The 22131-nt window shown below is 41.0% G+C and overlaps 1 protein-coding gene across 1 annotated transcript in view; it reads right to left on the bottom strand.

Moving 5' to 3' along the window:
- The window catches only part of LOC127645023 (pappalysin-2-like), a 125451-nt gene extending 113372 nt beyond the window's left edge, over positions 1 to 12079 (bottom strand). Inside the window, exons 1-2 of the mRNA XM_052128517.1 lie at positions 11161 to 12079; positions 4049 to 5111 (exon numbers count right to left, since the gene is read on the bottom strand). Coding sequence (XP_051984477.1) covers positions 4049 to 5111; positions 11161 to 12079 — 1982 coding nt within the window. The remainder of the gene's footprint in view (positions 1 to 4048; positions 5112 to 11160) is intronic.
- Positions 12080 to 22131: the final 10052 nt, after the last annotated feature.

The following is a 22131-nucleotide window of genomic DNA, read 5'->3' as shown; positions in this document are numbered from 1 at the left end:
GATCACTTCACTGGGGCTCTTGTGCTGTGAGTGTGAGTGTGTAGTGCGTTTGAGGGGAACAAAATATATCCTTTGCGAGGGCACCTCCTAAATAGAGGCCGCAGCTGTCTTTCTGTGAACTTTGTATTTGATTGTTTGAGGCTTGTCGCCTTTCTGTGTCCAGGTTTTTATTATAAATTATAATAAACTTTTTTGTACTTTGCATAAATACCAGTGTCTCCATGTCTTCCTGTCTCTAGTGGGGAACCTGTGCGCGGATAATATTCTCTGGGTGACATTTCCAGGGTGGCGTAGTCGAGATTAAAATATAGTGTTCTTTTGTCCTTGTGGTTGCCACAAATACATAATCAATAACTGCAAAAATGAAAATGCTTTTAAATTACTACAGAAAAGAGTTATCAGGTAGTCCAGTTCAATTGGCTTAAATATCAGGTCTAAAATGCCTTTGCTTTCTTCTTATTCCATTTCTGGAGCTTGCCAAAATGCACCTGGTGGTTCCCCATGTGCTGTTCAACAACAAATTTGTGCAGTGACAGCCTTTGGCAAGCATTCATGCTCCACTGCCCAGCGTCAGATACCTGGGCTATAACTCACACGGCAAAACATTAAAATCCCAGACCTCCATATTAAAAAGCACACTATACTTTTGCCAACAAACTGTCATCCCTGTATTAATTCGCTGCAAACTCTGGACTGCACCTTAAGCAATACACTCTTCCAGCATGGTAAGGAAAGACCTCTCTAAGGACTCACTCCATGAGACCATGGTTAATCTGGTCCTGTTGGCTACTAGCATGCCTTCTTGACACATCATATTTAAAGGAACCCAAGTACACTGAATGACTGAGAAGTAAGCCTTTGGTTCTTTAGAGGCTTTTGAGTGTGAAGTGCCAAGAACAGAATGCTACTCTAGGTCACCACTACTACAAACTGTTGGCATTGGTAGAAATAGTGTTGATGTAGTTCAAGCATGTTCATCTAATCTATTATCCACCAGTCTTGACAGTACGTTTTATAATGGCTTACTCTACAATTTTACCTTCTTTCCATTCTCTGTTACTGAAGTATGAACAGAAAGAAACTGCCTGTGCAGTGTGGCTATAAACCTGCTGTTGTCCTCTTAAAAAGTAAAAACAACTTTCAAGTGTTTCTCAGACCACCATCCAATTGTATCTTTGGGGCACAATTAATTTTGGTTAACTGTTAGCAGATAGCAGCTTCTGAGCTTTCTCAAGCAACCATAAAATGACAACAGATGGAGGGTAGTGCCCTGTTGCTGAGCCTGGAAAGAGAATATTTAGCAGAGATGGGCCAATTCTATTTAAATGAATGGGAGAAATTGGAACACCCAACCAAGAGGCTCTAATGCGGATGCAGAAGTCCCGTCTTATAGGTTAAAGTGCCAATCAACTTTTAGATACAGACACTACCTGTCAATCATCTCGCTATCACCAAAGTCTTTTTAGCAAGTCAATCCACTGTCGGCCATCTTTGGAATGCTCCCAGGAGGCTATTTCCAGTCATATCAGTGCAGCTCCTATCTGCTTGAATGGGGACCACAGAAATCTAAAAAACTGCTTGCCAAGCTTACGTTTAATCAACATATTTCAAATCAGCAGTAAAATCTGACAACAATGGTATAATAAATTGCATTTATTTAACTCATATACTGTATGCTAAGAAGCACAATTTTCCCTGCTTGTATAGCTAATGTGCATGAGCATTCTTAAGTTGATGATTTTATCTGAAAGAGGATTGGCTCTTTTACTTTTAAGGCTGGACTTCCTTTCTACACCTGTTGACCACTTGTGCACAGAGCTCCTTTGATGGGCGTTCCAATTTCTCCCGTTCATTTAATGCAAGTGGCTTGTCTCTCATAAATAAATAGTCTCTGCTAATGCACATGCACATTAGCTAAACAAGCCGCCAAAATTTCATGTTTTAGCGTAATATGAAGTAAAGAAGCACAATTTATGATTCCAATTTTATAAAATTTGATTGCTTCTTTGAAATATGTTCTTTGATCGCAATCTTGACCAAACCATTTTTGAGACTTCGGTCTTTCCCCATTCAAGTAGATAGGAGCTGCGTAGGCATGACTGGAAATAGCCTCCCGAGATAATAACCTATCATTAGTTAGAAAGTACAAATCTTACATTATTGCTCTGTTCCAAAACCTAGTGAGCTGCCTGTAGAAATGCTTCAAAAGGTAGGTATCTTAACTGTGCCTTCTAAGATACATTGTTTTGCACAAATTCTACAATGAACACATTGTAATTATCTTAGTAAAAATTAATCCAGCATGACAGACGAGACGAGCGAAATTGCAATTATTAACAAACTTACCTTTGATTAATTACTGAAAAGTAAATAGAAAGATAGGTTGGTTTTATTTAAAATGGATAGTGTTACCCAATTGTGTGTGCTAAATATATTTTATGCTAATTATAGCAACATGCGTATGGCAAACTGAATTGAAATCAAGTCATATCACTGTGTGGAGTGCTACTTCTATAAAGCAGAGTTGCTGCATATGTAGAGTGTCCCAAATCAGTTACTTATGAGGTTTATGACCTTAAGATGCTGATTAAATAAGGCAGCTGCCTATGTAGACAGTAGGCAGTGAGTCAGTTTACTTAATTAAGGAACAGATAACATACTGTACTGTATGCTGTCTTAATGGTCAAATCTATACTCCAACAACAACCAACATAAAAGTATAAAAACAATCTTTGAGTTTTGTTGTATTCTATGCTTGCAGTTCATGCACTCCAAATACTTAATTAAAACATAGACTCAGTGTATTCCTAACACTGTTGTTCTGAATGATGCACTGTGTCACATCTGTACAACATATCATATCACATTTTTCAGCTAGATTACAGCACATGGATTTCTACTTATATCTGTACCACCAGAAAAATGAGAGACACTTGGACAAGCCATCACATAGAAAGAAAATAATAATTCCTTTCACAATGAATAAAGCTGAAAGCTCTGGATTTGTTGTTTAGCCATATTAAGTATATACTTTGGCTTAGTTTTATATCCAAGTTTTGCATGCTTTTTAAAGCTGTTCCCAAGGCCGAACAAAATGATCTGACAATCTTGACAATAAAAAAATGAACACAATTTCACAATAAGACACTTTGGTTTTCTTTTCCTGATGTTGTTGTGAGAACATTTAACAAGCTTATAACTTTTGTCACTTTCTTGAGCACAAAACAAGTACACATCCACAGTAAGGGATAGAGTTTGCTTTCATGAGTTTATCTTGGCTTCTGAGATATAGTACTTCATAGTAAGTTGTTTTGGTAAGAATGCACCTGTTAAGAACATACATGTACATGCAAAGTAGTTAATGACTCTACTACCTGTTCAATAGAATTTGTATAGGTTTTATTACTTACAGTATTTATCTTAATTATTATCAAATAATTTAGCATCTGTTGCTTTTGTCACACAGAGTGTGTATATATTTTTTTCTAATGTTTTATTTCTATATTTTATTTGTATCTCTACTGTTATTAATTTTCTTCTTTTTAAAGCTGAAATGTGTAGTTTCTGCACTACCTTTATCACCAAATGTAATTGCAAAAAGAATCACTGTTTCAAACAGATTCCATAAAATTTCCCCTGTCTTCCGTTGATTGTACAAACAGAAATATATGCCTTAAAACTCATGCTATTGGTTGAGCCAATGTTGCTGTGTTGGATGGACAGTCCACTGAAACAAACAGAGTATGTTTAATAGTGCCATAGTTTTACAATTTTAGGTGAAATCTACAAGTGGTTTACTTATATTTGACTCTTATACACATCCGCTTTAATGTCAATACTGGCACGTGAAATTTCTTGTACTTTTGTACTACCCGAATAAAGCTTCTAAAGTATAAAGAAGCAAGCATAAGATTATGCAGACCTTGTTTTGAGACCAAAATGTGAACTGTATGTGCTCTGGCAAATCCTAATACATTTATGCAGTACATCTGCCTTGTTTGTTTAAAGTCTGTTGTCAAAGTGGAACCATACTGAAGCCCAAGCTCACCTGTGTGGAGACTCCGGATCAAAGCAGGTCTTTGTGACATCAGTGACCTCGGGATCACAGCAATCACCATCATCATAATCATAGTGAATCCGGTTGCACTCTGGGTTGCAGGCTCCATCGTTCCTCTTCCAGCTGTAGCAGGGCCCCATGCGCAAGCAATCACCCCCATCATGGCCCGTGAGAGGATGGTCACATTCTGGATCGCAATGGCGGTTTCCCACCTTGGCAATGTGGCAGTTACTGAGGATGAATCGGCGTTGTAGGGATGAGTTGTAGATGGTGTGGATGCTGAGCTCCAAGGTGATGTTATAGGGCCGAAAGGCCTCTTCCAAGGCCAGGTGTTGCAGCTGGATCTGCTGCAGAGAGACTGCAGGATCACTGCCATCATCCTTACAGATGTTCACAACACGGTAACGTAGGCGCTTCTCTGCTCTCAGTTGCCAGTGCTGGTTATAACTTAGTGCAATATCTGCATTGTCACATATAGTCACACCACACATAGGAGGCTGAAGTGGAGACAGACGCTGTTGCTCTGGAATGGGAAGTGCCACAATGGCTGGGTTGAGTCGGTCTTTGTAAGGCACCCACTGATGCTCTACCTCTGAGAAATCTGCCCATTGAGCGAAAAGGGGGTCTTGCCTCCCTGAATTGGGGTGGTGAACTTTAAAAACCTCTTCATGAGAACGCACATAACCCCATAGTACAACACCTCCTAAATACCCTCGGAAACCATGTTTGTGATCAGACTGGTCCCCTCCAAGCAAAAACAGGCGACAAGTCTTGATATAGGAACTATACAAGTCACCTGACTGTTGAGTGGTCTCGCCAACCTTGGAGCCATCTATGTAGAGTACCATCTTGTGGCCATCGTAACTGGCCACCACATGAGTCCAGCTGTTAGGCTGGTAGCGCTGATGTCCAGTGATGGTGGTGGATTTGAGTGCACGGTCTGTGCGAAGGGAGAAGAAAAACCTGCCATCTTTTCTTCCAGTAGGGTCTATGGTTTGAATACCGACAGACCAGCCTTTTTCACTGAATGGATATGAACAGTTGTCAAACACGCCTAAAAGAGGAGAAAAAAAAGAAGGAATCAGTAAACAAATATGGAAATTCATCAAACACTGTGCTTTAGTAATTGCCGCTCAATTATCTGAGGGGTTTAAGAGTTTAAGTAATTTCCATTCAACAAATCCACTGATATTCTCAGCTGCTTTTCATATGAAGCAGTCAACTCTGGCAGCCAGATGTTCCGTCGAAGGACAGAGAGAGGTCAGGGAAACCCTTCACCCTCCCAGCACACATGTACATGCAAGTACATACACACTCAGACACATTAATCCCTGAATACTGGAGAAAGAGAGATGGGCAATTTTAAACAATATATCAAGAGGGACATTGGACCACACTGAAATGTAATTAATTAAAAAGCCTGAGCCCTGAAGACGTGTGAGTCTTTAGAATTCAGTATGTGGCAATATTTGTGTGTATCAGCCATTAAATAATTTGAAGATAAAGTTTCCAGAGCACTATCCTCTTGGATGCTGTAGAAGAATATGTTATTGCTTAGAGATTGCTCTTTCATGACTCATGACTTAATAGAGTTCTCAGTCAGTCATGTCTCACAGTCTCACGTTTGTCTCAGAAGTTACTCCTAAAATTCTATATACCATGTTATACAGTGTTTATTTACAGTAAACATCAACTGAAGCTCCTGACCTGTATCTGCATGATTTTATTCATTGCACTGCTGCCACACGATTGGCTGATTAGATAATTGCATTAATAACAAGGTGTACCTAATAAAGTGGTTGGTGAGTGTATCTTAATATGTTCGTTGTTTAAATAAAACATTTTGTGTGTAGGACACATTTACTGCTGACTAGCCTTCACTGTATTCTAAGCACAGGTGGGCTGCGATATAAAAAGTGATACGTTAATTGTCAGATGCTCAAAACGTCTCACTAAAATAATAACTGTCATGTGATTATGAGAAAAGAAGTCATTTAATGACATAATATCTCATTATTATGAGAAACATGTATGATATAACTCATGATTATGAGAAATTGTTATTTTTACTTCATAGTATCTTGTTATTACAAGAAAAGATGTTTTACAACAATATCTCGTTATTACAAGAAAAGATTTAGTTTTTATCACATTATATCTCGTTATTACAAGGAAAGATGTAGTTTTATGACATAATATCTCATAATTACAAGAAATAATGTTGTTTTTATTGCATAATATCTTGTTATTGCAAGAAAAGGTGTTTTACAACAATATCTCATTACGAGAAAGGAAGCCATTTTTATCACAAATATCTTGTTATTACAAGAAAAGATGTAGTTGTTATAACATAATTGAGTGGAAACAATATTAAGTACAGTACGTGGCAGCACTACACCACAATACATTTGATTTGTCTCTCTTATGGGATTCTGTATTATCAGAGCCTCAGTTCTTATGTTACGTTTTTTATTTGTCTCCCACTAAATAAAGGGCTCTTGATGTAATAGTAGTACCTCAGACTGAGCTGGAGTGCTGAGTTTGGTTTAAGCAGGACTCTGCTGAACAAATACTTGATAATATTGTATGATTGATACTGTAGGTTCGGTGTGTGTGTGTGTGTGTGTGTGTGAGAGAGAGAGAGAGAGAGAGAGAGAGAGAGAGAGAGAGAATGTTAAGACATTCTGCATAGGATCGCTTATTAGTAAAAATAAGTTAGCACTGAAATGATCACTTCCAGTAAACCCTTTGAACACTCATTTGGCAGAGTGTGGGACTTTTTAAAACTGGCTTTACAACAATAGATTTGTCCACTGATTTTAAAAAGAAAGCTGTTGACCTAAGAAGGAGCTGGAGAGAATGATCAACAAGATGCATGATTTCAGCGATAATGACAAACATGCCAATGTGTTATTGTACATCTTAACAATATCAAGATGATCTTTCCCTCTGGATAGTAGACATCCCAATTTGTTTAAAGGTAAAGTGCATCATTTTTTTTAATGTTTGATGCTTGAGTACTTTCCTCCATCCCAGTTAATGTGCAAAATAATGCCCATCAAAGGCAAAATGTAATAACAAGGGCAACACTGAAACTTAGAAAAAAATCTCAGCATTGTTGAACCAAACCCATATGCCAAAGGACAGATCATTGTCTATGAAATCCAGAACAGAATTTGCATGTCCCACCCCCGGACATATGGGTATAAAAGGCAGGGATCGTGCACCTGTTCAGTCAGGTTCTGCACTGAGGAGCCGAGAATAAGGTCCGACCATTACAGCGACTTGGTAAGTGTTGTGGCAAGGGGGACACAATGTCTCGTTCCCTCCATCAGGGAATGGGGGTTACACTAGTAACCTAGACATTCCCCTTCTGTCACTCACTCGACTAGTTGTGTCGAGTGAGTGATAGAAGGGGAACATCTAGGTGATCATTGTGTTGCATTGTGTTGATGCTGGTGCAGCAAGCTGTAGCGTGCCAAAGGAGCATGAGCTTTGGACTGCAAGTAACCCTCCCCGATGCCCCACTAAGACATCATATTGTTTTTATTAGGTTCCCGGCATCCGACCAAGGATTCCCTTGAGGGGTGGGAACAAGCAACTTGGCAAGCATGGGAGCAGGCCTTTATGCTTCTCTATGTTTCTCCTCTCAGAGTGTTAGAAGAATCTGGGGCAATCTAGCTATAACATGCATTGGGTAAGGCGTTCTTTTCCAGTCCTATTTTTTTCAGTGGGAAAAGACCCCACAGAGACCACATTCTGCCCAGGCTGGGGGGAGGTGAAAATGTGTCAAATACGGCCACATGTGGAAGTGGCACAGTGGTAGATCCTACCTAGCGAGGGAGGAATTGCTACAAACACGGCGAAGGGGGGCAGAGGGGACTGCCCAAGGGAGACGCGGGTCTACCGGCAGGGGGACCGTACCGTCGAAAATAAACACTGGGGGATTAATCCATGATGGCCAAACCCTGTGGAGCACCTATTCCAGTACAGAGTAGTTAGTACCCGTAGTGGGTCGGGAACTCCTCCACTGAATTCTTGGACCAGAGGGCTAGGGTGGAAAGAGAGTTTATGGACTCACCTGGGAGTAAAAGTGCACGTGTTCGCCTCAGTGGAGGGCAAAGGCGCTAGTGCAAGCGGTACACCCGGTCAGTAATCGAAACAAACTCAACTCGGAGATTGTAGATGTTGTGATGGTGTCGCCCAGCCCGGTGCTCTACAGATGTCTGCTAGAGAGGTGCCGTTGGCCAGTGCCCACGAGGATGCCACACTTCTTGTCGAGTGTTCTTGAACCCGCAAGAGGGTGGGCACGGCCTGGGTCTGATAGGCCAATGCGATGGCATCGACTACCCAGTGGGTAAGCCTCTGTTTGGAGACAGCATTCCCTTCCACTGTCTGCCAAAGCAAACATAGAGCTGCTCAGAGAGTCTAAAGCCTCCTCCCGGGGCAGCGCTTGCAGGTTCAATACCTGGTCCCTGAAAGGGGTCGTAGGAACCTTGGGCACATAGCCCGGTCGAGGTCTTAGGATGACATGAGCATCTGCCGAAACGAACTCCAGGCAAGAGTCGCTGACAGAGAATGCTTGCAGGTCTCCAACCCTCTTGATGGAAGTGAGTGCAATCGGGAGGGCCATCTTCTGGGAGAGGGCACTTAGCTCGACTGATTCTAGAGGCTCGAAGGGGGGTCTCTGAAGGCCCATAAGGACCATGGAGAGATCCCATGAGGGGAACAGGCATGGCCTGAGAGGGTTCAACCTCCGGGCGCCTCTTAGAAACCTGATAATCTGCCTGGTGGAGGGAGCTCTGGCTTCATTGATGGTGTCTACAACAGCTGGTGGTAGACCACTCAGATCTTCCGCATCCCATCCAGGGGCCAGACGTGGAGGTTCCAGAGATTCCAGAGGGTGCACAGTCCCTGAGAAAGAAGGTCTTTCCTCAGGGGGATTTGCCAGGGAGGTGCTGTCGCGAGGAGCATAAGATCCGAGAACCAAGTCCGGGTGTGCCAGTAAGGGCCACTAGAGTGTCTTGTTCCCCGTCTTCCGTGATCTCGCACAGCACCTGTGCAAGTAGGCTCACTGGTGGAAATGCATACTTGCGCAGCCACCGGTGCCAGCTGTGTGCCAACGCATTTGTCCCGAGGGGACTTGCCTCTGACCTGAGGGAGTACCAGAGCGGGCAATGGGAGTTCTCTTGGGAAGCGAACAGGTCTACCTGTGCTTTGCCATAACGGTCCCAGATAAGCTGAACGCACGCCGCCTTGGCGATTTATGACTGAGGTGTCATAAATCACGTCACATTGAGCCTGGACGGAAGCAATCGAGCATGCTGGGGGGCGGGTGGTTTGTGGGGATTTGAGTTTGTGAACTCCCAGGCAAGCCGGGCAACCTGCTCTGCCCTCGAACTTTTTGTTAAAGGCATAGTTAACCAAAAAGTCATAAATTACTTAAAAACATTCATTTATTTCTTCTGTCAGGATCTCCAAAAGGAGATGTCAGCCCAGTCACCATTCACTTAATCTGTGAAAAATTTAATATGCAATGAATGTGAATGGTGACTAAGGCTAACATTCTACTCAGCATCTCCTTTTGTGTTTCACAAAAAAATAAAGAGTCATATGGGTTTGGAAATTAAAAGTGAGTACTTGAAGAAAGCATTTACATTACAAGACGCCATTTATTCATAAAATGAATGTGCAAGGTGACCATGGCTGTTGCTAGTCCACTTTCATTGTGTGGAAAAGAGCAGCTTGGACATTTAGTTAAACATCTCCTTTTATATTCCACATAAGAATAACAAAGTAATATGGGTTTGTAATGACAATACATTACATTAGTGTGAGTAGTAAATGATGACACCAGTTATATGTTTTGGGTGAACTATCCCTCAACAATAATTCTTAATTAAAAACATAAATGAATCAAACAGACACCTTTCACATGCAACTCTGACTCAGTTCCACATATAAAAATTTATGTCATAACTGCCCTGGCCAACTTTTCTGCTTTGAAAATGTTTTGAATATATCAAACAATTGAGCTGGATTGCAGTTAGTTGTCAAAGTAATTATGACATCCAGAACATGTCACTCATGAATCAAACCTTGGAACTGCAGACCAGCATGCACTAAACAAGTGATTATACACAACGGACAGGATAGATAGAGCAGGTGGTGACCACTTGTTCTACTAACACCCCATCTTAAGCACTACTCATCATTTACACTTCGTAACTGGATGATTTTCCCTTTCATCTGCCCATCAGATGATGTGCTTAAACAAAGGCCCCTTAATGAAACAACAAAGTGTCAAAGCAATGACAGAATACAGATGAAGGACTGGATGAACTGAAGCAAAGATGAGAAAAGGAATTAATTTGACTTCACTTAGTCATTTGGGTGGAATTTTGGTCTGCATGGTTGTGCGCATTTCACTTCATCCGACAGCAGTATTTGTTCTGATTAGGCAGTTGTTGATTATGAGTTATGAATTCTAAGAGTAATAACTGCTTGCTGTAACAAGTTTGTTTTCCAGTTCTTACAAAACCAATCTTGAGAACCTTAAAATCAAAATGCTGCTCAGGTGCACGTGTCTTTCCAGCAGCAACATTTTGCACTGTATTTTTTGATGTGTTTTGACCCACATTTGTTTTGACCAGTTAATTTCCATGAATCTTCCATTAATTTTCAAGGCATAAATACAGACTATAAGGTTTGTTTGTTTTTCTTTTTAAATTAACTTATAGAGACATCTGGGCAGATGTCTATATGTCAGGTACCAATCTTTTAAATTAATAGATTTAAACAGTTATACTTGTCTACAATGTCTCCAATAAGACTATTAATGGACAGACTGATGTTACATGCTTACTTGTTGGCAAGTTTTAGTCTTTGCAGGCACTCGCAAAAAACATAGTATCTATCCAATTAAATACTTCAAAGAAGAACAAAACTACAAATATTAATATTCACTGTAGCCATTTCCATGACGTTCCAATGTTTACTTATCTCCATAAATGTGCCAGGCCTGGAATTCAAAATGTCCTGTTATTTCCAGGATTGCCATGGAAACCCCGATTAGAATGATTTTAGAATTGACAGACACACACCTGCTATGATGGTGGGATTATTCTGGCCCCCTTCTGGCTTGAGCCACAGCTCTAAAGTGAACCTAGAGCGGGGCAGTTCTATGGCAATCCCAGGGTTCACCTTTAGTTGCTCTGCCTGCCCACTGAAATACAGTGCAGTCATCCACTTTGCTGGGACATCCCATACATCAGCTCTCCAGAGATCCCCAGCAATTCTCTGCACCCCTTCTTGCTCCCCAGAGTACACCTCACTTTCTGCAGAGTAATCAGCATGATGGATTTGGCTGTTTTCCTTATATTCTGGGACCTCTTCTTCTTTACTGTGGAACTCTGCAAGGCTGCGTGCTACCCTTCTTACTATGGAGGAGCTGTCCATCAAAGCCACCCTTTGCAACAGTGGCACATGAATTTGCTCTGGGTGTCCATTCACTATTGTTTTAAAGGGCTTGTTTGAGTCCATGTCTTTTGCTAAACTAGAGGACTTAATTCCAGTCACAGAGTCAGTGGCCCACTGTGCCCTGTTGATCTTTGAGAATGACTGTTCTTCGTCTTTCTCCCATATAAAAGGATCTTCCTTTGGTCCATCATATTTTTCCCTTTCATTCGTATCCCAGTTAAGGTCATCACGCAATTTAGTGCCACTTGAGCTGCTGCATCCATTGGAACAGGACTTCATTATTTGTGTTTTTCTTATTTGCAGGTCTGTTAAGCGAGTGTACCGTCCAGGCACGTCCGCTAGGGAGTAGTGTTGGGCCGTGGAGCGCGGCGGCTGTTTACGGCTGATGGAGCCGCACTGCTCTCTCCCTACACCTGCCAGCGCTCTGTCTGCTTTTTGAGCCAGTGTCCGCTTATACTTGTGCATATAATCTGAGTGAGCATGGTTCAACGGCCATGTTTGGAATACCGCAAGAATAACAGCCAATAGTCTAAAAAACATCATCGTATTGATGAAAAGAGCTCTTGATTTGAGTGTCAGTTATCAAATCATGCAAATATAAGTTGTTGATTTGTTTTAATATTGAATTGTACTTGGCACGGGTAGCCTAATAAAACCTCCTTTTTATAATGTGTATGGAATGTCTCCTAATTGCTGGGTACATAAAACGTTTCTTTCATATGTGATATGCTTTATACGGTTACTTTTCAGATTTAGAAATGTTAATGACTGGGAGAGTCAGAATTTTCAGTGCATTAAAGTGGATAGGCTACTCCTTAACTTGCCTGTTTACAATTTATATGCAACTGGATGTCCCGAATAATGGGTCACCGGCTGCAAATTGTCTTTACTTTATTTGTTTCTACCTTCCGTCTTGAGTGCTCAATTCCAAAGAGAACATTTTGTGTGTCAGGTATCTCTCCAAAGCTTCCTCTTTAGTGCGCATCAGACATTCTCCATTGTCTTTCACTTATTTGTTTATGCGCAGACTACCCTCATACAATTCGAAAAAGCGAACTGGACCGGTTTTGATTCAGCATCATTAATGCTATTATCAGACTTGCATCGTTTGTTTTCTGTACGGTGTAAAATTCACTGGAAGTGATATCCTCTGGGTTAAAATTTTTTGAGGTTTTGCCACTTTTCACCGGTGCGCAATAGTTCGTCTCCCGCGGTTAGGCTACTGCTCCTCCAGCGAATAAAGCGTAAAAACTTAAAAATAAAAAGTCTGTAGAGTTTTAATTTGCCAATTGATTCAGATAACAGAGAGTAGTGTAAGTCCCCTTAAAAAGGATTTTGATTGACTCAAAATGTGGGTCAATATCCAAAAATGTGAAGGTACTGAATGGAGATAACGGTTTATCCTCTGCTCATGGCACCTGAAATTAGCTGAGGTGTGCATCTGCCCTAAATAAAAACGGCTGTTTAGATCACTTTCAGATGGTGCGGAATTTCCTCTTGCGCTCCTTGTTTCTATATTCTCAGCCTCAGTCCCCACGCGCTCAAACTCACGCGCTAAACGTTTTATCTGTTTCCTCCAGCCTGACATCACAAACCCAGCCTCTAACTCAGCCATTAGGAAAGAAAACTTCACCCAGGTCCAACCCCATCGCCTTGCATGTGTGCATCTACTCTCACTTTCTCCCCAAGTCCCATTGACATCTAGCTGCTACACCTAGTTGTAATGCAACGGAGACAACACATCTGTCTCACATGTTCAGGGAAAGTGGCTGAAACTCTGCACATGTAAAGTCAAGGATGCCATTAATGCCATTACTGTCACTGTCTGTTTACTGAAATGGCTAAAGGATGCTGAGGGAAAAGGCAAATAGTCAGGTGGATCAGCTCTAACTGCAATTAGAGCTTTATTGCCATTTTTTTTTCCTCCAATAGAGCAAGAATGCAATGTAGGATAAGAAATTATCAAAAAGGCAGAAATATGTGTATTCTTCAAAATGTCAGGTTTTTATATGTTTTGGATATGTTTGCGATATCTGTGCAGTTCATGATAATGTGTCAGATCCATTTCAAAGCATTGTCAATCCTACATCATGTGTAGCGTTTATTCTCATGTAAAGTAATTAAAATGATGGAGAAAGGCCTGTTCTAAGTATCAAACAAGTATGCAATATTTATTTCCCAAAATTTCCAGGAATTCACAGTTCCCCATCTGTCACTCACTTGACGTTGTGCGATGTAGTGACACTAGGGGTCACCCTTGGGAGCCCGAGACGCCTCTGATTTATGATAAAAGGCCAATGGGAATTGGCGAGTGGTATTTGCACGCCCCTCCTCCGGGCATACAGGTATAAAGAAGGGGGCGTGCATACCGCTCATTCAGATTTTCTCTTCAGAGCTGAGAGGTCACTATTTCATTGAGAAATAGGTGAGCTGAATTCCCACGGCTTCTATTCACCCTCAATGGTGGAGCGGCCAGGGGTTACTCTGCGATGCCCCCAGTGGACCTGGCCCGGGCGCCCAAAGCTCCCGTCCAAGGCCTGTAGGCTCATGTCTTCCCTGACGGCTAGAGCCTACGGCGCTGCCGGACAAGCCTCCTCTGCCCTGCACGCCATGTCTCTCCTGCAAGTCCACCAAGCCAAGATGCTGAAAGAATTGCACAAGGGTAGTTCCACTGCGGGATTGATGCAGGAGCTGCGCTCGGTGACCGACCTTAACCTCCGGGCAACAAAGGAAGTCTCTCGGGCGGACGATGTCCACACCGGTGGCCCAGGAGCGCCACCTATGGCTTAACCTTGTTGAGATGCATGAGGCCAACAAGACACGCTTCTTGAGTGCCCCCGTCTCCCAGGCTGGCCTATTACGTGACACTGTCAAGGACCTTTGCCCAGCAGTTCTTAACAGTGAAGCAGCAGACGGACACTATCCTGCCCATCAAGACCCGCACTCCGTCTGCTCGTCGCCAAGGACATTTCCCTGCGGCGGCTGAACCGGCTCCGCAGCATCGAGCCCCCCGCAGGAAGCAGACACCACACGTCTCACGGCTGACCGCCAAGAAGAAGGCTTCGAAGCGCCCGGAGATGGGCATCCCAGGGACAAGGAGACCCACTATTCCGAAGCTGATGAACAGACCACACCATCACCCAGTGGAGGGCCGGTAGGAGAATCTTTTGTTCCTTTCTCATTTAAATTCGCCACACGCACAAGTAGCTGTGGTACTCAAGGAACATTTTCCTCAGTCCCTGGGTCACATAACCGGTGTATACGGCCGTTACCCCAACCATGTCCTCTATCTCTCTTCGGCATGTCCAGCGCCCCGGCAGTAGTTTCCCCGCCCCTGCGCACCAAGCTGTTGCACAAACATAATCAAACCCGGATGGTTTCAAAGCACCACGGGGACAAAACACCTCCTCCCTCCTCCTCGACTGCTCCGCCGGTGAGTATCAGGAGTCAGGTAAGTACTTTGATATCTCTCGACTCAGCACCTCCACAGGGCTCAAACCTCATAAATGTGTCATCCCTGGCAAAAAATTGTTCCCCTGGTCCCCCTCGCCCGGAGCTTAGATGTGTGGCTCACACTTTCCAACCTGTCGAGATGGCTGACACGGACTGTCAGACTCGGGTACGTGATTCAGTTCCCCAGGTTTGACTGTGTCCATTTCACCATGGCGAAGGATGAGAATGCCACCACCTTGCGCTCGGATATCGCCACCCTTATACAGAAGCGCACGATAGAGCTTGTCCCTTCTGGCTAGAGCAAGCACGTGTTGGTTCAAACAGTCAACATGGTGATGGTTGCATATATCAATACGCTCCCCTCGTATTTCACAACTCGCCCATCGTCTCCTACTCTGGAGCAAGTAGCAACTCAAATTGTTGCAAGCCACTCACATCCCGCGCAACCTTGCGTGGGATGTGTGATGCGCTGTCACGAAAGGTCACCAGCAAGGGAGAGTGGAGACTCCACCCTAAGGTGGTTCAGCTAATTTGGAGTCGGTACGGGCAGGCACAGGTAGACCTGTTCGCCTCCCTGGAATCCTCACATTGCTCACTCTTGTACGCCCTAACCGAGGCCCCCCTCGGCATAGACACGCTTGCACACAGCTGGCCACATGGACTACGCAAGTATGCGTTCCCCCCAGTGAGCCTACATGCACAGACCCTGTGCAAGGTCAGGGAGGACAAGGAGCAGGTCACCCTAGTGGCTCCCTACTGGCCCACACAGACTTGGTTCTCGGACCTCATTACATCGACACAACATCTTGTTCCCTCCATCAGGGAGCGGAGGTTACGAAAGTAACCAGAACATTTTTGCTAAGTGTTGATACAAGTCGATGCAGGACTTAACTGCTTGCCTGCTAGTCTTTAAGTACCTTTACTGTTTTGTACAGTGGATAATAGCCCTGAAACAGTGCAGGTGTATATAGAGTGGTGTGACTTGCAAATGAGCAGATATGTGATCAGAGTGCATCTCTTTCAGCAACTCAACAACTATAAACATCTTACACTGGAATGGTCAAAAAGTTAAGACATGCCGCTATTTGATTTCGGAGTAGCACCAGTTTTTCGCCTCACTGTTTTTGTCAAGCTCAATTTGCAAACAGCCCAGACTTGGGGTAACTGGCAATTATGGCAGGGGCCCCTTCAGGGGTTGAAAAGGTCCTAACAGTGGGAGGTAAGAATTCCGCAACCAGCCTGAGGATCTGCCTGCAAAACATTTAGTATTTTTTGTATCAAAGTTCTTTGAGATACACCTACAAATGTGTAAAAAAAAAGACAAAATAAAAGTGATTGGACGCTCCAGGGCCTCAACCCCACTGCAAAGGACCTCTAAGAGATTATCCTGGATTTGAGGCTTCCCTACCACGATCCAATGAGAAAATCCAACCTGATATACTGGACCAATAACAAGAGCCTAATCCAATGTCCAAAGGCAACCTCAACATCAGAGATTCAAAATATAAAAAAGAGGCACAATACATTCTCTGCAGATATTTACTGCATTTTCTACAAGTGAAAAAAACATAATTCTATCACTTGGGAGACACAACAAACATCCACGAGAGAGCAGAACATACCACAGAATAGATATTTGAAGAGATACCATGAGTCAAACAGGGGTGCACTATGCAAACTATAATGTCATTTCCAAATTAGTCATGGCTGGCTTGACTTTAAGACTGGATTATTTGCAGTGAGCATCAGAAAGTATTTTAAAGTGTTTACGCTTTTATGTTTAGCTATAGATAAAAAAGAAGTCTCAGTGGTTTCAACTGCTTTGCAGATATAGCGGCAACAACCCTTAGGACTCCATGGGTTTTTCTGGCCCCTTTTCCATGCATTTAATAGAGTGGCTCTGAGACGGAATCCTGTCCATTGTCTTACAAACTAATGATGAAAAGCACTGTAATGGCTTAATTTCTGTAAGTGCATCATTTATATTTATGTGCTTTTATCTTAATGACAGTATGTGTGCAATTGCATGTATTGGTGGACAGGATGTGGACAGATTTGTTACTCATTTTCTACATTGCCCATTAATATCAAAGATGGGCATTTGATAAAATTTCAGTGCATATTGTTTTAAAATATTTTTATTTGTTATTGTTCTAAGAGTCTTTGGAACGTTGCTGTAAGTGAATGACTGAACCACATGTCTTTAACTTGTTTAACTACACTAAAAAGACAATTATATAACAACGATGAATCAAGGCTTACCTTTTAGCCAGAGATGAACAACATAACTCATAATTCATTTGTTTTGTAGGAACACAATAATAGCAAAATAATAACACAATCTCCTTGAAGTGGTGTATTTTATTTCACTCCAAAATACATACTGTACTCAACAACGTCTGATCAGTCAAATATCTTATATATATTTGAAGTCTATTATCAGTTAAAAAAGGGTCTATTTCACCCTTTAGACTAGAGCCATAACAGAAGCACTGGAGATATGTAAATGTTTGAAATGGCAACCACAGTTTTCCCCATTTGTAATTGAGACAGAAGTAGACACAACTCATCTAGACATTTTGCCTGATTCCCTCCCATGAGGGCTTATCCATTTGGAATGTTTGTTGGCTTTAAACATATGTGTTTTCTGAGTTAAATATGCCAGTCATTAGAGTTTAATTTCAAACGAGATACAAGCAAATAACATCTGAATCAACAAAAGTTAGTGTCAGAGAGCTTTGAAGTTTGGTCCATTATGTGCTTCAGGCAGGGAGAGCAGTGCTGTAATTAACTCAATGCACATGATGAAAATGATCTGCCTTAATTGCCAAGTGAACAGTAATTAATAATAATGGAGTACAGTGGATCAGTAGTAGTTTTGGAAAAGCTCATCTTTATTATGTTTCACCTTCATAATAGGATCAAAAACAGTACAAAACACTGTAGGAAATATAAAATGCATGAAATATAAATAGATATAGATATATACAGTACAGTGGAAATTGATCTTGTTTTTCCATGTTGAATCTTATATTCAGATGAATGTATACATCTTCTTGAGAGTGACATGCACTACACACACAATCTGGAATGACAACAACATAGATCTTACATAAGCCTTAGAAGTATAGCCAGAGAAGGTACAGGAAAACAAATTCCAAGATTATTTCAATGGGTGGCTTTTATATAAATTAATGTATTCTGTAAGTTATCTAGCAAAAGACTTCAGCCTGAAATTAACACTTTTTCCATCTTACATGATCTGCATAGGAAATGGTTGGATCCATCCATCACAGACAGTGAAAAAATGTAAACATTTGAACATTCCCTACAAATAAGAATTTCTTATAATCTAATATATGTATATTATATATATAAGATTATATATATATATATAAGATTATATTACTATTCAACAAATAAACATAACCTTTTAAAAAAAAATTACATTTACATTTATGCATTTGGCAGACACTTTTATCCAAAGCGACTTACAATGCACATATTACAGGGACAATCCACCCGGAGCAACCTGGAGTGAAGTGTCTTGCTCAAGGACACAATGGTGGTGGCTGTGGGGATTGAACCTTAATGTTAAATGCTCAAACACACCAACTGCAGGCTTCTAAAAAGATTAATAATTCAGTATCAGTTTATTGGTGTGGTTGTGTATCACTCTATTCTAGGAAATTCAATCTATGTATTTTGTACCTGCTTGGATCCAAAGTTGAACTGTATTTCAAAAGATAATAACTCCCCCTGCTGTGTAAAATGAAAATTTCAGTCATGAGAGTCCATAGGCATCATCAAAGACAATTTAGCCAGGGAGAGCCAGCTGATTAATTGTGCCTTTTACACTGCTATCCAATTTTTATTTTATGATATCTTAATGCAATGTGTCTGCAAATATATTTGCAGACACATTGTCCTTAAACTTTTCTTTGATAGAGGCTGCTCTTCTTCTCTAAGGTAGGTTATTTTAGTTTGTTGGGACATATCATTCAAAGATCAATGGAGTGTGTTTGTCTATCCACTTGAATAAACTGGGAAAATGTAGTTGAGTGCAGAGCTCCTAACTTAACACTGCATTGTTGAGGACAGGTCACGTGATCTCCATCTTCAGTGAGGTGATCTCATAAAAGTTGAGAGTTCATTGCTCAGTTGAGGCCATGGAATTTCTAGACTTGGTGTCTAGAAACTGGTTAACTTTTTCATAGGAAGAAGTTATAAGTTGCATTTTACAATAGAAACAATCTCTTAAGTCTGATGATAGCTAATTGGCGGTCAGTGTAGAAACCAGAGCAAAATAGATACTGGAATCCTTTTCATCTGACTTCATGCAATCAAGATCTCTATCAGCATAATGATAAGCAGTTGCATGTAGCCAATACTTTAGACCCAGAAGAATCAGTATATAGATAAGCAAAAACACCCCGACCGACAAAAGAGAGTGACCAGATATTATGTCAAATTGTTAGGGATCAAGTAAGTCAAGAATGATCATTTTCAATACTGTTGTGAGAAGGGTTGAAGAACAGAATGGAAAATCATGCTGGTCATTTCAGCAGGGATGAAAGTTAGGACGCTGATAAATGTTCCTAACGTCTCAGAGTGTTCCATTTGGTTCTTTAATAGTGAGGCTACACAGACTTAAAGATCTTAAAGTCTGATGGGACAAAGCCTCTGGTCAAACATGTACTGATAACAGAGGATGGTAGAAGATCAGAGGAGATATTTTGGATGGAGAGGGAAGGTAGTCACATAGTGATTGAAGTAGCTGTAGAAGTATCCCAGATCAGAAGTTGAAGTTGCTTCTTATCTGGCATGCTCTCAAACAAAGTCTGGATCAAAGAGGGTAGTTGTAGTGTATATATGGCTGTGGACTGATAACTTAAAAAGTGATGTTTCGAGATACATCCTCGTCATCATTGATTAAACAGTGTGCTGACTTTAGTGTGTGTTTTCATAGATATATTTTTCAATCATATGTCTGCATCAAAATATTTTTTGGTTATTTTGCTAAAAAGCTACAGCTAAAATGAATATTTGATGCATTAAAATTTAAATTCAGTCATTATTTACTCACCTTTATGTTGTTTCAAACTCATATGACCTACTTTCTTCTGCAGAACACAAAAAGATATACAGTATTTTAGATAATGCTGTAATGCTTATTTTCAGGAGGCCGCTACCACGCAACCCAAACACCCCCTCACCCCCACCCCCTTGATGGGGGCGCCAATAGGGATCTTGCGTGCCAGAATGGTCTGAAAAGGCCCTGAATGGGTGCCACATTTTGAAGTTCCAAAAAGCACATATAGCCATAATAAAAGTAATCCATACTGCAGAGGATACATTTATGATTGTCTTCTGAAGCAAAATGCAAGGTGTGTGTAAGAAAACAATAAATATTTAAAACCATTTTTTACAAAATGTTTTGCTTCAGGCCAGCTTGTGGCTTGCATGTTGGCGAGGATGGAGTTCAAACTGCCTCTTGAGTGACGTAAGCACGTACGCCTCCTCTGCATAGATATTCATACATAGAACATTTTTAGCAGCTGTTCCTATGGACTGTGATACTGTTTCCACACAAAAGTAGTTTATGAAGCTGTCTGAGCAAGGAGCTTGGTCTGAGGCATCTCTTCCATTCACTGTCATTCAAACCGATTCAAACAGCTCTCCTTGTTGACAGTTCCAAGATGCCTGAAGATGACATGTCCAAACCAACCGAATGAGGCATCTATGATTACCTAGTATGCTCCTCTGTTGTAAACAACACTACACTTCCATATTTTTTTTCTCTGAGGGTCTCTGTGACCTCGACCCTCGTGAATTTTTTTATATTGATCTATTTCTTACACACACCTAGTGTTTTTATTCGTAATGCATTAATTTATCCACTGTCGGATGGATTACTTTTATGATGGCTATATGTGCTTTTTGGAGCTTCAAAAATGTGGCACCCATTCACTTGCATTGTATGGACCTACAGAGCTGAAATATTCTTCTAAAAATCTTAGTTTGTGCTTAGTCATACACATATGGAATGGCATGAGAGTACGTAAATGATTAGAGAATTTTCATTTTTGGGTGAACTAATCCTTTAAATGTTTATCTGTTTCTCACCCACACTTCTGAAGATACTGATTTAAATACTGGAGTCTTATTGATTACTTGGATATTTAGAGTTCTGGCACCATTTATTTGCATTGTATGCACATACAGAGCTCAGACATTCTTCTAAAAATCTTAGTTTGTGCTTAGTCATACACATATGGAATGGCATGAGAGTGCGTAAATGATTAGAGAATTTTCATTTTTGGGTGAACTAATCCTTTAAATGTTGATCTGTTTCTCACCCACACTTCTGAAGATACTGATTTAAATACTGGAGTCTTATTGATTATTTGGATATTTAGAGATCTGGCACCATTTATTTGCATTGTATGCATATACAGAGCTCAGATATTCTTCTAAAAATCTTCATTTGTGTTCTGCAGAATAAAGGCTACGTTCACACCACAGCTAAGCTTCAAATCTGATTTGTGTTGTAAGGTTGTTCACATGACATTTTAAATGTAGCCCATATCAGATAGACCTACTGGTGTGCAAAAAAATCTAAACTAGCCACAAACATCCTGCAAAATTTTTCACACGCAAATGAGATTGTTATTAACTGCAAATGTTTGACAGATGTTTGTTCTTCACCGGTAGTGGTGAACCTTTATCAACAATGGACAAATTTTCGCAAGTTTGCCGCAAATCTCATATGCATGTGAAAATTCTTAGTGGCGAATTTGTGGCAAGTTCTTGGAAAATTGCAGTGTGAACAGCAGATGCTTGTCAACTGACCTGCATGGGTATAACACTCCCTGAGCATGTGTATTAAACTCTGGCATGTTCAATATTATAATATAAACAATCTACTATATTGCATAAAAAAAATGTATTAGCTGTTTTTTGTGGATAGGACACTAATAATCTAATAATATGTCAGCAAGTGATGGTGAAAAAACCGTCTTGATGGATAAAGCATTTATAAGTAAAGTCATTTGCTTTCATTTGCGACAATTTAATTATCAGATTGTAATTTTATTTAAAGAGCAAAACACCATTAAATCGAAGGACAACAGGAAAATAGC

This window comes from Xyrauchen texanus, chromosome 6, assembly GCF_025860055.1.
Source record: "Xyrauchen texanus isolate HMW12.3.18 chromosome 6, RBS_HiC_50CHRs, whole genome shotgun sequence".
In the NCBI taxonomy this organism is placed as follows: Eukaryota; Metazoa; Chordata; class Actinopteri; order Cypriniformes; family Catostomidae; genus Xyrauchen; species Xyrauchen texanus.
The sequence above is the reverse complement of the archived record's forward strand: the minus strand, read 5'-3'. Positions and strand labels throughout refer to the sequence as shown.